Source organism: Ischnura elegans, chromosome 1, assembly GCF_921293095.1.
Source record: "Ischnura elegans chromosome 1, ioIscEleg1.1, whole genome shotgun sequence".
In the NCBI taxonomy this organism is placed as follows: Eukaryota; Metazoa; Arthropoda; class Insecta; order Odonata; family Coenagrionidae; genus Ischnura; species Ischnura elegans.
Window position 1 is genome coordinate 107,454,762 of NC_060246.1, and position 16,028 is coordinate 107,470,789.

General features: G+C 40.4%; 1 protein-coding gene across 1 annotated transcript; it reads right to left on the reverse strand.

Moving 5' to 3' along the window:
- Nucleotides 1-11,461: 11,461 nt before the first annotated feature.
- On the reverse strand, nt 11,462-12,858 carry LOC124158135. Its single transcript, XM_046533355.1, has 2 exons — nt 12,283-12,858; nt 11,462-11,578 (listed from the first exon to the last, which is right to left on the reverse strand). The coding sequence occupies exons 1-2, from the start codon at nt 12,856-12,858 to the stop codon at nt 11,462-11,464; spliced, it is 693 nt and encodes a 230-aa protein (XP_046389311.1).
- Nucleotides 12,859-16,028: the final 3,170 nt, after the last annotated feature.

Below are 16,028 nucleotides of genomic sequence, written 5' to 3' on the forward strand. Positions count from 1 at the left end.
AATGGAATAATGAATATTCAAGTAGTAATTACAGTAATTTGGTCCTTAATGTTCTAATTTGGTCATTAATTTTCTTATTTGGTTGCAAGTAAGAGTTGCCATAATATCACAGGGGCAGTAATAATATATTATCAATCACTTAAAAACAAAAAGATGATCTAATTATTGTAATGCAAGGCAATAAACCGTTAAAAACGGCATATGAAAACAAAATTTAAAAAATCGCTTCAAATCTGTCTACTGCAGCAATGATCTTGATCGATGTTGTCAGCCTCAATAAAATTTTCATAAACGGTTAAATTTCCTTAAATGTTCTTCGATTTCAACTAGACAAACATTAGTATAGCACAAATTGATTTGCCGTAACAGTCTAAGAAAAACATGGCCTAAGAAGTTATCGTGCGACACATACATGCCAACCAACAACTTATTTTTTAAGTACATTTGTCATAGGTACTTACGTTAAAATGATCAGCACAACAACGCAAATGCGACGATCCAGATAATGGCATGGTTTTCAGGTCTCTTCTGGCGGCAATTAACCATTTCCTTTTCAATAAGGGATTATCCGGAACGTTTAGGAAAATCTTCTCCGGTGTTGACACTCTCGTGCTCCTACACAGTGGAACAAAACAATACTCGTTCCACTTTTTTTAGCGTTGCTGGAATTATCTACTTCTTCCATTGCAATACAATTAATACAGTAACAGAAATCGCCCCAATAATATTTGCAGGAATAATAGTAAGCCTCGGCCGAACGCCAAGACCACTCCGTCACACTATATCCACATTAACAACTCGTCGACTCTGGGGGATGACGTCAAAGCTCAGTAAACATGGCGGACCACTGTTTCGGCGCAATAACAATTTAAGAGATTTTATTAGTTAATAAAAAATTAACGAAAAGTCTCTCGAACGTAAGAATGAAAATTTAGCGTCTGAAGTATCGAAAGATTTTTTAGAAGTAACTTCCAAAAAGTATGCAAGTACTCTATTCACCTCTAATGATTGTGAAACGGCAAAACTTCTCATAAAAACACTCCTACCATAGAGTAAGTATATACTTACTCTATGCTCCTACCCGGCGATAATGATGAAAATGAAACTAGAACAAGTGCAAGTGCGAAATAAAAATAAAGAAAAACTATCCACAGGCCAAAGGACAGAACCATTTGCAAATGAAGAACTCCAAATAGCAATCCAAAAATTAAATAATAAAAAAAGCCCCAGGAATCGACGGTATTAAATCAGAAATGATCAATCACGCATACCCTAAAATAGAAAACGAAATGCTCACTATGTTTAATAAACTGCTTAATGAAGAAAAATTCCCACTGGACTGGAAAATCGGACTGCTCAAAATCTTCCCAAAACCCAAAAAAGATCCTTGCAATCCTAAGTCCTACAGACCGATAACAATCCTACCAGTTCTTGGGAAGGTCTATGAAAAGCTTTTAGCTAAAAGGATAAACGACGAACTGGATTCCAGGAATTATTTTAATCAGAAACAGTACGGTTTCATGAAAGGAAAAGGCACAACGGATGCAATTTTTAATCTTGTCGACACTGTGGGGAACACTACGAAAAAGTACGTGCAAGGCGTCTGTCTGGACATCTCAGGCGCCTTTGACAACGCATGGTGGCCCGCAATTTTAGACGAAATGCTCGAGCAGAAACTATCTAAAAACATCTACAGCGTCACAATGGAATACTTTAAACAAAGAAGAACGAGCCTTCAATTAAATGAAACCGAGATCACGAAGACCTTATCTAAGGGATGCCCGCAAGGTTCTGTCCTCGGACCCCTCTTTTGGAACATACTCTTCAATGATCTACTAAACACGGACCTAGAAGACGATTCTGAAATATTCGAATACGCCGACGACGCCCTTCTCCTAATCAAAGCAAATAGCAGAAATGAAATTGAAAACAAAAGTAATAAATTTAAGTATACCGGGACTAGCCACGGTGATAACTTTACGGGAGTCACCCGCAATGCACAATTGTGCGAAAAATCCACAGAGAAAAAATCATTCGCCTTGACCGGGATGCGAACCCGGATCCCTCGATTTCCGGCCGAGTGCTTTAGCCAGTTAAGCTACCGAGGCGTCATTCTTCCCTGTGGAAATTTGTGGACTATACCGGACATGGTGGTATGGACTGCCGAGCATATTATGCGACGAGCAGTCCAAGTCGTGCGCATGGCGCCACAGCCGGAGAGTAAAGCCCGAACTTTGAACACATAGAGGTGTTCTATCTTGACGAATTTAAGTATACCGGGACTAGCCACGGTGATAACTTTACGGGAGTCACCCGCAATGCACAATTGTGCGAATCCCGGTCAAGGCGAATGATTTTTTCTCTGTGGATTTTTCGCACAAAAGTAATAAAGCCTTAACTAAAATCACTAACTGGGGTACTCGTAAAAAACTTAAATTCTCTCAAGAAAAATCAGAATGCATTCTATTGACAGGTAAAATGAAACGAAGGCCTATAATAAAAATGAATGGTGTGAGCGTAAAATACAGTGACAAAGTAAAATACCTCGGTGTGGTAGTGGGTGAAAATACAAACTTCCAAGAACATTGCAAATATTTAATAAACAAGATTACTGAAACTTTCTTACCACTATCACAATTAGCAAAATCATCAAGAGGATACACAAGTGCATCACTACGAAAATTGTACGTCGGAATAGCTGAGCCAATAATACTTTATGGGTGTGAAGCGTGGGGCAAAGAGATCCAAACCCGAGGTAAAAGCCGGCAAAAAGTACTAAGAGCTCAAAGAATGGCACTACTCAAAGTGACAAAGGCCTACCGCACAGTGTCCAGCGAGGCACTGTGCGTCTTAGCGGGATGCATCCCAGTTCACTTGATGATAGAGGAAAGAATGGAAATTTTTAACTACAAATTGACAAACACCGATAGTGAACTACGTAGGAGAGCTCTCCGAAAAATGACGATCGCTAAATGGCAGAGAGAATGGGACGATTCCGGAAAAGGCAGAGAAACTCACCAGTTTTACCCAGACGTGCATGAGCGAATTCGCAAAAAGGCTAAAGATCTTGACCATGACTCTGTCCAATTTCTCACAGGACACGGAAATTTTAAACTTAGTGAAACCAGAAATTGTACTTTCTGTGATAAAAATGATGAATCCTCTTGGCACCTCCTAGCTGAGTGTGAATCTTTGGCAAGTGAAAGAAGAGATTTAATAAAAATAGTGGGAGAGAATAATCTAATAATAAATAGAAGGAACGTTGTACATGAATCTATCATAAGCACAACGAGAGATTTGATGAGCAAAATTCTAAAAATGGAATATGAATATGAATCTATCAACCTAAGCTGACAAATTACGAAAGCCGATTCCCAATTATCCTGCCGCAGTTTGCGGGAGGTGAGGGGGACACTAGCCCGGCGAAAGCCGGGGCAAACTAAACACGCACTTTAAATCGGCAAGCCAAGTAAAACGGCTAAGAAAAGCAGCCCCCGGGAAATTAGTCACTGACTTGAAACCCGGGGGGGTGGAGGTGGGTCAATGGGGGCTTTGCCCCCAACACTAGTGTCCCCTCGTATCGTCCAATCTAAAAACCTTAAAACCATTTTAAACACCCTTATCTGTTGATTTAAAATGAGTTTCTTGTAGACAAATACACGATGGATTAAAGTCACGCAATTAAAAATGGCCAGCTCCTCCCTGTGCCGATAAAATCCATTATAATTCCATTGTAATGTAAAAGTCATAAAAAGGTTTAAAAAGGGGTTAAAGACAAAAAAAATAAATATGCATGTAAATATTAAAAACTTTGAGCAGCATTAGCACCGAAATCTGTGGGATCATCGCTTTAAGCGACTTTTCCTTCCCTTATTTCTTACTTTTTCGATCTCTGTGTCCGAAATGCAGAGATCTTTGTCCATTTCCTCCTGCATCGGTTCCAAACCTTTGCCGGAGGGACCAGGAGAGGGAGTTTTCTACCGCTGAACAGGTTTTTCATTTGTTTTCTTGATGACTTTTTTGGGAGACACTACGGTTTTATTAGAGGTGTTTTCTTTAGTAAAGCTACTATTATTCGTATTTGCTTTTTTAAGTAATTCTTTCTGCTTTTCAGGTTCTATCCGTGTGGAGATGGTACACTTCTTAACTGAAGCGGAGGCGATTGCGGCAAAGGAACGCGAGAAAGTGGGGGCACTAAGAGCTTTAAACTTTTTCCTTGCCTCTACGTAAGACATTTTTCCAGAGTTTTAATTTCCATGATCTTCCGTTCCTCTATCATTTTCGGGCAATCGCGAGAGTAAGCTGCATGGGTACCCTCGCAATTCACGCAGCGGGCCTCTTCAGCGCACTTGTCCCCATCGTGCTTGTCCTTGCCGCAGCGCAGGCAGTAGACCTTGCCCTCACATCGCGCAGCGATGTGGCAGAAGCGCTGGCACTGGAAACAACGCATGGGGCTGGGGATGAACGGTCTCACGGGAACCGATTCGTACCCAATAAATACCCTGCTGGGGAGAGTTTCCATAGCGAACGTGAGGATCACGGAGGTGGTGATTTTAATCTCACCGTTTAGACGGCTTGTGATCTTTCGGCATCCTGTAACGCCCTGCGACGCCATCTCTTCAGAAATAGTTTCTTGCAATAGAAATGAACATCTTAATGCCTAAGAGTTTCTCGCTCTGTAGGTCATCAGCTGTCTCTATCAGCACGGTACCATCCCTTAACTTTTTGACTGATTTCAAGTCGCCCTTGAGATAGCACGAGAAAAAGCGCTTAATAACAAATGGGGACACCTTAGTGAATGTTTCGTTATCTCTAGAATACTTCATTATTAAGTGGCGCTTAGACGCGCAAAAAAGCTTTTCTCCCCCGGCCTGGTTAGGATGGGATCTTTTTGTTGGAGGAAGATTAATAATCAAATGCACAAGCCCCCATAGTTCCGGGATCCATTGCTGGTAGCTCGAGACCCACTATCTCAGAGTCTGTTATTAGTGCTCAAAACATCCCATTTGATATATCGAATGCGATTGAGAGTTCTGCGATTGTCATCCCTCCGGGAGACCTTATTACAGCACCAATCCCTCGTGCTGAGCTGTATTTGCTTACCTTGGAAGCACGTTACGACTCAGAACAATATGATAGGGCTTTTGAAGGGGCTGAATCATGGTTATTACATTTAGCCGTGAATTCAGCAGGTAACACTCCCAATTTAAACCTCAGCATCTTTTTCTCTACACTGTGTTTGTACATGCCCACTATAAGGAGAGAGTTAAAAGATTATGCAGATAGGAGAAGACTTTATGGAGTTGTGGAGCTGGAATTGGGGAGATTTTTGACGATGTTCGGGATAACTCTCGGAGAAGGAGTTTACCCAGATGTTGACTTCAATTGTGATGTTGACAATAAAAAAGGTATTCTCAATTTGGGGCTACAATGTCTATTGATTGGTAAGTCACTACATGAGAATAACCATGTGAACTGGTTCACTAGAAGGTTCAATAGTGTTGGGGGAACTCTAGGAGTCAGAGAGACAATATATAGAGACATGATGGCCTTTCCTCTAGAATACTGCAAGGATGTGTATGCCTGCATGTCCACAAACAAGGACTTGCGAAGTAAAATCTTTCGTGTCATGTTAAGGATCACAAAAGAGAACATACCTCTTAAGACAGTGATGGCTGCTATATGCAATCTTCTATCAGGATGTGAGTTGACTAGCTTCCTCCTTGTGTATCGACACCTCTTAGTTGAGAATCCAATGCTCTTCTATTTAAGTGATCTGATACGATTGACTCCTGATCTACAAGCAGCTTTGGCAGTGTTCAGAGTTTACAAAGAAGATCGCATGTACATAAAGCTTCTCGGGGAGGAGAGACATGGTAAGATGTTTAATACACCTGCTATAGCCACACTGGCAAAGGTAGCAAAGGCTGTAGCTATGGATACTGGAGATGCAACAATCAGGTATTATCAAACCACTCCGTCCACAGAGGGAGAAGAAAGACTATGCAATCAAGCAGTGGCCTTCCGGAGGTTAACCTCTCTTATGGTGACCAAAGAATCTGATGCTTTAAGACAGTCTCACCTTGCGGATACAGAGAAAAACACTAATTTGGTGGCAATGAGTTATGCCACTAATTTTGATAATATCATGGCAAGCATCAACCAGGTAGATGCTCCCTTACCAGTTTTCGCAGGGGGAAATCAGGCAGAGAATGTTGGCTAGTAGTTGCTGATAAAACTCTAATCTGTAAAATACCTCAAGCAGAATTGAACAAAAGATTAATGACAGGTTTAATATAATCTAATATGAGTTTATTTGTGGCTAACTTGTTTCTCTTAGATAGATGTCAGTTTAAAAATAGAGGGTTCAGATGCAGTAATATGATTAACATTTCCACACAAGGGATACCATTTGTCAGAATTGTATTTGTTGGGTATATATCTCAAGAATGAATAAGACTTGTTTATGAGCTCTTTTATCACTTATGTAAGAACAATTATATAAAACATAGTTAAAAAAAGACAAGTCCAAGAAGGATTAAATCTCGTTAAGAAAATTTTAGCAATATTCACGAGATACAAAGAGCTTATTGCTGCTAGAATCAAACATCATAGTGTCACTTGAAACAGATTGCCACTATTGTGAACATCTGCTGGGCATGTACAACCCCAAAAAGAGTAGAAAAGGATCCCATCAGATCTTCCGCTCTCACGAGACTACAGACGGAGACTCTGATTCTGAAACTTTGGTCGGGGATCATCGTATATATAGTGATGAGCAAGTAGAAAAGTGTTCAAAATTTCTGATAAGCTCAAGGATTACTAAAGGTTTACACCTGGAATCAGACACCATTAGGGATATTTGGGACAGTGTACATAAACCTGAAGCCAATCAAATATTCAGGAGATATCTGGAGGAAGCACATCAAAGCATGCTGATATCCCAACATTGTCTTTTCTATTAATATTTTAAGTGTAAGCGACCGTGTAACGTCATGGTGCATCCCTGGTGGCGGTGTTCCTCAGGTGACGCAGGCGGTTGGTGCGGCGGTACGGGGCACGAAGTGCTCCAGACTGCGGGTCGTGGCTCATGTCGGCGTCAATGATGCCACCTTCCGTGGATCTGAGGAAATTCTAGATTCCCTCCGGGATCTGAATTCCGAAGTGAAGCGGGTGGGTGGGACCATTGGAGTCGGCATTGAGCTTTCGATTTGTAGTCTTGTCCCGAGGATCGATCGTGGTTCTCTGGTTTGGAGCCGAGTGGAAGGCATAAACCAGAGGCTGCGTCGTTTCTGCACGGACATCGGAGCCTCCTTCGTGGACCTTAGGCCGGCAATCCGATCGTGTCGGATCCCTCTGAACCGTTCGGGAGTCCATTACACGGCCGAGTCGGCTAGTCGTGTAGCGAGTAGCATATTTGAGCACTGTAGGTCTTTTTTAGAGTAGAGAGTAGGGCAGAGTGTAGATATATTAGTGGGTTGAAAAATAAAGGGGTAAGTTCAAAACTTTTCACAGACAAAGATTCTTCCAGAAATGAGAATAGAATAGAATAGAATAGAATAGAATAGATATTTATTATGCTCTGGGAAAAAACCCTTGGAGCAAAAAACACAATTTACAAAAATAATTTACAAAAATAATGGCTCATCAAAGCAAAAAGTTCATGAAAAATGTCAAGTAAAGTTGTTTGATACGCACCTATAAAAAGGAAATAACACGTAACAAGGATTGAAATTTGACATCATAGGCAGACGGAATATAGTACATAATACATAATAATGATACATAATAGGCTGTATTTTCGTGGGAGTTTATTTTAGCTCTCCACTGAGTAAATCCATGTACAATTTAATTTTAAAAGCATGGATGGAGCCCCTCTGTCTAAGATCCTCAGGGAGAGAATTCCAGAATTTTGATCCCGTTATCAGAAATGATTTCTGGTAGATATTAGTACGTGGAGTAGGATAACATAAATAGTCATTTTTGCGAGATGACATATGGGTGGTTACTGATCTGTTCATAAAGATTTCCCGGAGATAATTAGGGATTCTCTCTCTGAAAATCTTAAAAAGAAGAGCACCGAGTAGATATTTCCTTCGATTACAAAGATTTAGCCAACCAAGGCTGATTCTGTACTGTGATACATGAACATCCTTTCTTAAATTGAATACATATCTTACACATGAATTAAGTAGCCTTTGTAACTTTTTATCCAGCTCTTTAGGCATGTCATTATAAACAAGACTACAATAGTCAAAGGAAGGGAATACCAGGGTAGAAATTAACATTTTTCGGGTGGATATAGGAAGTAAGTGCTTGTGCAGTTTTAGTTGATACAGTGTGATATTGACTTTATTACAGATTTCGTTCACATGTTGGTTCCAAGACAAATTTTTTGTGAGGGTTAGTCCAAGAGTGCGAACAGAGTCGCTGAACGGTATTTGATGGTCACCAACTACAACTGGAGGAAGGTGATTATAATCTATTTTGTTTAGGATCCTTGAGCTACCGATGATTATTGCTTTCGTCTTCAAACAGTTCAGTATGAGGTGGTTTTTACCCACCCATTTTGTGATTTCTCTCACGTCATGATTCACTAGATTAATACTATCAGCTATGTTTTTAATCGAAGTATGGATGTATATTTGAAGGTCATCTGCATATATCATATATTTACAATTTTTAATCGCAATTGAAATGTCATTGACAAATATAGAAAATAGCAGAGGTCCCAGGACAGATCCTTGAGGAACTCCGAAAGATACTGGAGCCCATGCGGATAAGTTATTTTCAGGTCCTAAGACTGCTTGAAATCTATTGCCTAGGTAGGAGCAGAACCAGTTTAAAGCTGAACAAGAGAAACCAAGCTTCACCATCTTATGGATTAGTAGATTATGATCAACTCGATCGAATGCTTTACTGAAATCAAAAAGAACTAGTATTGTAACCATACGCTTATCAATATGAAGTCGAATGTCATCGGTTATCTTTAGTAGTGCCGTCTGCGTACTGTATCCATGCCGAAAACCTGATTGCATAGCGTCAAGTTTGTTATTATTATTTAGGTACTCTGTAACTTGCTTGAAAACAATTCTCTCCAACATTTTCGACAGGGCGCACAGAATAGAGATTGGCCGGAAGTCAGAAGGTAATTTTGCATTTTTTGTCTTCTTTATCGGACGAATAAGTGCTTTTTTCCACTCCGATGGAAATACTGAATTATCGAGAGAATGGTTGAAAATTTCAAGGATGTAAGGTAATAGGGCATATTTGGCAAGTTGAATAATCTTTACTGGAATGTCGTCAACTCCAGTGGCATTTGACTTGGAGAACTCCAATACTTCGATCAGAGTCTCAGGAGTTACGTGCTTAAAGTAAAAGTTGTTATCACTGAATGGTATAACTCGCTCAAGTCTGGAGTTAGCTGGGGCATCATTATGACTAATCGTAGTTGACAAAAGTAGGAGTTTAGCTGATCGAGAGTTATATTTGGGGGTAGAGAAGAGTCCCGTCTTCGAACCAGCCCAAGATTTCGAAGCTCACGCCAAATCAATTTCGGGTCTCTCTGCGAGGAAAGCTTCGAGGAATAAAACTGGCGTTTACTGTCATTGATGGCTGATTTAACGCGATTTCTAAGTTCCTTGTATTTTTGTCGCAGAGTGGAACAACCAATGCGTCGAAAGGCACATCGCGCTTGGTTGCGTTCTTTAATCATGAGTTTTATCGTCTCATTCAGCCAAGGAGGTGTTCGGCGTTTAGGCCGACATACCCGTAAGGGAAAAAAAGTGTCAGAGCAACTAGCTATGTTTGACGTGAAACAACCAAGTTTTCCATCGATAGAACTAGAGTTAAAAACACCATTCCAATCCAATTCCAATCAAAGAATAGAGAAGTAGAGAGAAAAATCAGCGTTTCAGGTATTACATTTAAGCACGAGAAGCGTCAGTCGAGCAACACGTTCAAAGGCAGTCAAGGCTCAAGTCATTTTGATAGTGTGTCAATAAGACATGCATTTCCATTTATCAGCGGTATAGAGCCTGTGAATAGTCTATTCGACAAAAGCATCATTCTTCCCTGTGGAAATTTGTGGACTATACCGGACATGGTGGTATGGACTGCCGAGCATATTATGCGACGAGCAGTCCAAGTCGTGCGCATGGCGCCACAGCCGGAGAGTAAAGCCCGAACTTTGAACACATAGAGGTGTTCTATCTTGACGAATTTAAGTATACCGGGACTAGCCACGGTGATAACTTTACGGGAGTCACCCGCAATGCACAATTGTGCGAATCCCGGTCAAGGCGAATGATTTTTTCTCTGTGGATTTTTCGCACAAAAGTAATAAAGCCTTAACTAAAATCACTAACTGGGGTACTCGTAAAAAACTTAAATTCTCTCAAGAAAAATCAGAATGCATTCTATTGACAGGTAAAATGAAACGAAGGCCTATAATAAAAATGAATGGTGTGAGCGTAAAATACAGTGACAAAGTAAAATACCTCGGTGTGATAGTGGGTGAAAATACAAACTTCCAAGAACATTGCAAATATTTAATAAACAAGATTACTGAAACTTTCTTACCACTATCACAATTAGCAAAATCATCAAGAGGATACACAAGTGCATCACTACGAAAATTGTACGTCGGAATAGCTGAGCCAATAATACTTTATGGGTGTGAAGCGTGGGGCAAAGAGATCCAAACCCGAGGTAAAAGCCGGCAAAAAGTACTAAGAGCTCAAAGAATGGCACTACTCAAAGTGACAAAGGCCTACCGCACAGTGTCCAGCGAGGCACTGTGCGTCTTAGCGGGATGCATCCCAGTTCACTTGATGATAGAGGAAAGAATGGAAATTTTTAACTACAAATTGACAAACACCGATAGTGAACTACGTAGGAGAGCTCTCCGAAAAATGACGATCGCTAAATGGCAGAGAGAATGGGACGATTCCGGAAAAGGCAGAGAAACTCACCAGTTTTACCCAGACGTGCATGAGCGAATTCGCAAAAAGGCTAAAGATCTTGACCATGACTCTGTCCAATTTCTCACAGGACACGGAAATTTTAAACTTAGTGAAACCAGAAATTGTACTTTCTGTGATAAAAATGATGAATCCTCTTGGCACCTCCTAGCTGAGTGTGAATCTTTGGCAAGTGAAAGAAGAGATTTAATAAAAATAGTGGGAGAGAATAATCTAATAATAAATAGAAGGAACGTTGTACATGAATCTATCATAAGCACAACGAGAGATTTGATGAGCAAAATTCTAAAAATGGAATATGAATATGAATCTATCAACCTAAGCTGACAAATTACGAAAGCCGATTCCCAATTATCCTGCCGCAGTTTGCGGGAGGTGAGGGGGACACTAGCCCGGCGAAAGCCGGGGCAAACTAAACACGCACTTTAAATCGGCAAGCCAAGTAAAACGGCTAAGAAAAGCAGCCCCCGGGAAATTAGTCACTGACTTGATACCCGGGGGGGTGGAGGTGGGTCAATGGGGGCTTTGCCCCCAACACTAGTGTCCCCTCGTATCGTCCAATCTAAAAACCTTAAAACCATTTTAAACACCCTTATCTGTTGATTTAAAATGAGTTTCTTGTAGACAAATACACGATGGATTAAAGTCACGCAATTAAAAATGGCCAGCTCCTCCCTGTGCCGATAAAATCCATTATAATTCCATTGTAATGTAAAAGTCATAAAAAGGTTTAAAAAGGGGTTAAAGACAAAAAAAATAAATATGCATGTAAATATTAAAAACTTTGAGCAGCATTAGCACCGAAATCTGTGGGATCATCGCTTTAAGCGACTTTTCCTTCCCTTATTTCTTACTTTTTCGATCTCTGTGTCCGAAATGCAGAGATCTTTGTCCATTTCCTCCTGCATCGGTTCCAAACCTTTGCCGGAGGGACCAGGAGAGGGAGTTTTCTACCGCTGAACAGGTTTTTCATTTGTTTTCTTGATGACTTTTTTGGGAGACACTACGGTTTTATTAGAGGTGTTTTCTTTAGTAAAGCTACTATTATTCGTATTTGCTTTTTTAAGTAATTCTTTCTGCTTTTCAGGTTCTATCCGTGTGGAGATGGTACACTTCTTAACTGAAGCGGAGGCGATTGCGGCAAAGGAACGCGAGAAAGTGGGGGCACTAAGAGCTTTAAACTTTTTCCTTGCCTCTACGTAAGACATTTTTCCAGAGTTTTAATTTCCATGATCTTCCGTTCCTCTATCATTTTCGGGCAATCGCGAGAGTAAGCTGTATGGGTACCCTCGCAATTCACGCAGCGGGCCTCTTCAGCGCACTTGTCCCCATCGTGCTTGTCCTTGCCGCAGCGCAGGCAGTAGACCTTGCCCTCACATCGCGCAGCGATGTGGCAGAAGCGCTGGCACTGGAAACAACGCATGGGGCTGGGGATGAACGGTCTCACGGGAACCGATTCGTACCCAATAAATACCCTGCTGGGGAGAGTTTCCATAGCGAACGTGAGGATCACGGAGGTGGTGATTTTAATCTCACCGTTTCGACGGCTTGTGATCTTTCGGCATCCTGTAACGCCCTGCGACGCCATCTCTTCAGAAATAGTTTCGGCGTCCAAGTGCAGGAAGTCGAAATGAGATACGACCCCCTTCGAACTGCTTAGTGTACGGTGTGGCTCCACTGTCACCGGCAACTCACTGAACATCTTAATGCCTAAGAGCTTCTCGCTCTGTAGGTCATCAGCTGTCTCTATCAGCACGGTACCATCCCTTAACTTTTTGACTGATTTCAAGTCGCCCTTGAGATAGCACGAGAAAAAGCGCTTAATAACAAATGGGGACACCTTAGTGAATGTTTCGTTATCTCTAGAATACTTCATTATTAAGTGGCGCTTAGACGCGCAAAAAAGCTTTTCTCCCCCGGCCTGGTTAGGATGGGATCTTTTTGTTGGAGGAAGATTAATGGTTTCCATAAAACTTAACTTTTTCATCCCCTAGGCTCCCCACCCACCACGGAGCCACACATTTGGGATGCCACCCGCAAGCCGGAATGGACAGCACAGCAGAGTCACATGCTGTCTGGACGCTATCCTAGCGCACGAAGGGTTTTTTGACGAGGTTGTCTCCCCGGTGGGCTCGGGTCCGTGGGGGCGCGACTCCCCAAAGGAAGAGATTACTCTCTTCCCCCCGTGCGGGGTCGGATGTACTTGCCTTTTTCAACAACATACATTTGCGAAAAAGCGTTTTCAACTCTTGTGGCGATCAAAACCAGGTACCGCAACAAACTTGATGTCGAAAGTGACCTATGCTGTGCTTTCTCTGAAACTCAACCCTGGATCTGTCAACTTATCCAGAACATGCAAGCGCACCCATCTCACTAAATTACATTTTGTTTTGTTTTTGTAAGTAGGTAGGCCTATTGTTTCACCTTCCTTAATTGAAAATGAATCTGTGATACAATGTTAAATTTTGTATCAGTAATTATAATCGTTTTTCATGTAATACTTGTTTTAATTTTCATCATACGTACAATTATTGACTCTTTCCATTCTGCGTTACCGCATTCAACAGTGAACAAAAAAATCTACCTACTCACCGTATCAAGTAGGCACATACTTGTACGAGTACAAGTACTTGGTATGTACGGCACCGTGGAAATAGGGTATTGTAAAATGGAAAGCTGATATGTGGAGCGGGGGGGGGGGGGCGTGGTACAAGATAGTTTGGGAACCCCTGCTCTATAACATGAATGCCAGCAAAAAATCTGCATATAAAGTGTGTTTTGGGCGAAATTGTCGTTCTACAACGCTCAAAGCTAACGGAAAATCGTTCGTCACGGTTCCACTGAGCGAGAAGAAGAGACTTTTGTGGTTTGAAGCGGCCAGAAGGGATTATACAACCCGTAATAAAAATACTCGCTTTCATTACTGTAGGTAGGTACATTTTAAGGTTAGTGCTTACCTATCGACGAAGTGGAAGTAAAAAGAATATCCATACACGGAAAGGACGTTGGTATACCTTGAAAAATCCCCGACATGTTTAATAATATATTTCAGCTTGAAGATGATTTCGAAAACCACATCAAACATAAATTAACTGGGGCCAAGTTAATCATTAAAAACGATGTGGTGCCTCATATATTTGACAGCCAAACCGATAGGAATACCGCTAAGTCTCCTACACCTCGACCATTCGTTCTCAAAAGACAAAGAGAAGAATTAATAAGGGAAGCCTTTCGGTCAGCAAAAAAAGTTGCTTTGGGACACAAAGGAGCGAGTTTTTAGCGAAATATGACATTATCCTGGGTATGACAATTTTTGCTGTTCAGCGACTTATCTAATTCTTGCAATTTTCCGTAATTTTAGTTATTGCAATCATTAGTGGCTGCAACATTTGCAGACAGTGAGCAGCCATCCACATCTAAGTCTTTTCTGTCAATGGCAAGTCCACTACGCTTTTCTAAATGCAAATGAACAACTAGAACGATTATTTTATCATTATTTCTTGCGTCAATTTTTTCTTTCTGGAGCCTTTAATTCATCCAGAGGACAACATGAAGTTATGTGATAAGAACCCTTCTGTCGTAGTTGAAGAACAGACGAGCACTTCCGAGGATGAAGATATTGACTCAAGTGATGATCTTAGTGATGAGGATCTTGGAACAGAAGAATGTGGTACACATTCCAAATGCATTCAAGCCAACATTAGACCAAATTACTGTAGCAAGGGGGTCCAGTGTAAGGTTAAGGTTAGTGAGGTAGCATCTTCACCGTTCAAATTAAGAAAAAGCGAAGTCAGGCAATGTATTTCATTTTCACAATCAGACTCTCCACAGTCTAAGTCAATCAGTGATGAAGAATGTAGTGATGATGATGACAGCTTGTCTGATGTCATAAGTACTCCCTCAACTGATACATTTGTAAGCAACACAGAAGAAACTGTTGATACATGTGAAAGCAATACAGACCAAACTATGGAATCACTCATACAAAAAGCCCCAAAACGATACCTTGGATTGAATGAGCATATTCATTTTGTCACAGGTTTACTCATGAAATCTGCCAAAGTTACTCAAAGAACCTTGTTTCTCATTTTAATGAAAATTAGGTTGAATGACTCTTTCGATCGTTTAGGAGATCAATTTGGAATCAAGAAATCATATTTAAAGAAACAATACCATTAATATCCCACTTTAAGTCAACTCTCATCTTTTTCAATGAAACTCACAATAAACTTAGCCTACCCATTTCATTCAGAGCCAACTTTTCTAAGGTTAGATCAATAATTGACTGCTTCGAAATACAAATACAAAAGCCTTCAAACCCAATTCATCAAGCATTGACCTGGTCAGAATATAAAAATGCAACACTTAGATATTTGGTTTCATGTGAGCCCCACGGGTTTATAAACTATATTTCTATAATATGATGTTAACTGTCTAAATACCAACAAGGCATTGCCAGTTAGAGAACTTCTGAATTATTAAAAGTAGACTGTATTAGACAGAATATAAAGAGAGAAAAAATTTTCCAGAAGGTTTATTGATATTAATTATTATTGCAGTGACAAACTGCTTTGTTATTTGTCTTTTTATTAATTTGGAGTAGCAAGATGAAAATGTTTCTTGTATTAGGTTTTAATCGAAGTCCAACTTTTTAATTATTTCATGAGAACTTAATCTGCTTCTAGTGGAAAGAATGTCTGCAAAAGTTCAACTTAAATAATGCCATTATAATTGTAATAATTAAAAAAATGGGGCATCAATAAGATGCATGAATATGCATATTCAAAGATAATAATTTAAATCCTTTGGGAATCTTCTTTAACTCATATGTAGTAGTAGAATTGAGCGAAAGGGTGCGTCGACGGCAGGGTCATTTTGAACCACTACTCAATCGTTCCATTCAAGACGCATTATAAATGGATATTTACTACGCAATTTGTGTACATAAAATAGAGGGAAGCTTTTAAATTTTATTGAAAAGACCCATTTCCTTGAGAAAAAAATTGTACTACTTAAATTGGTGGGGTGGTCTCCTAGAATAGATTT

Excerpts from the sequence above, each read along its gene's own strand:
- LOC124158135 (XM_046533355.1), bottom strand. The coding sequence starts at position 12,858 with ATGAAGTATTCTAGAGATAACGAAACATTCACTAAGGTGTCCCCATTT. Across the intron at positions 11,579-12,282 it reads GCGCTGAAGAGGCCCGCTGC|ATAAGGGTGTTTAAAATGGT; the intron begins GTGAATTGCGAG and ends TTAAATCAACAG.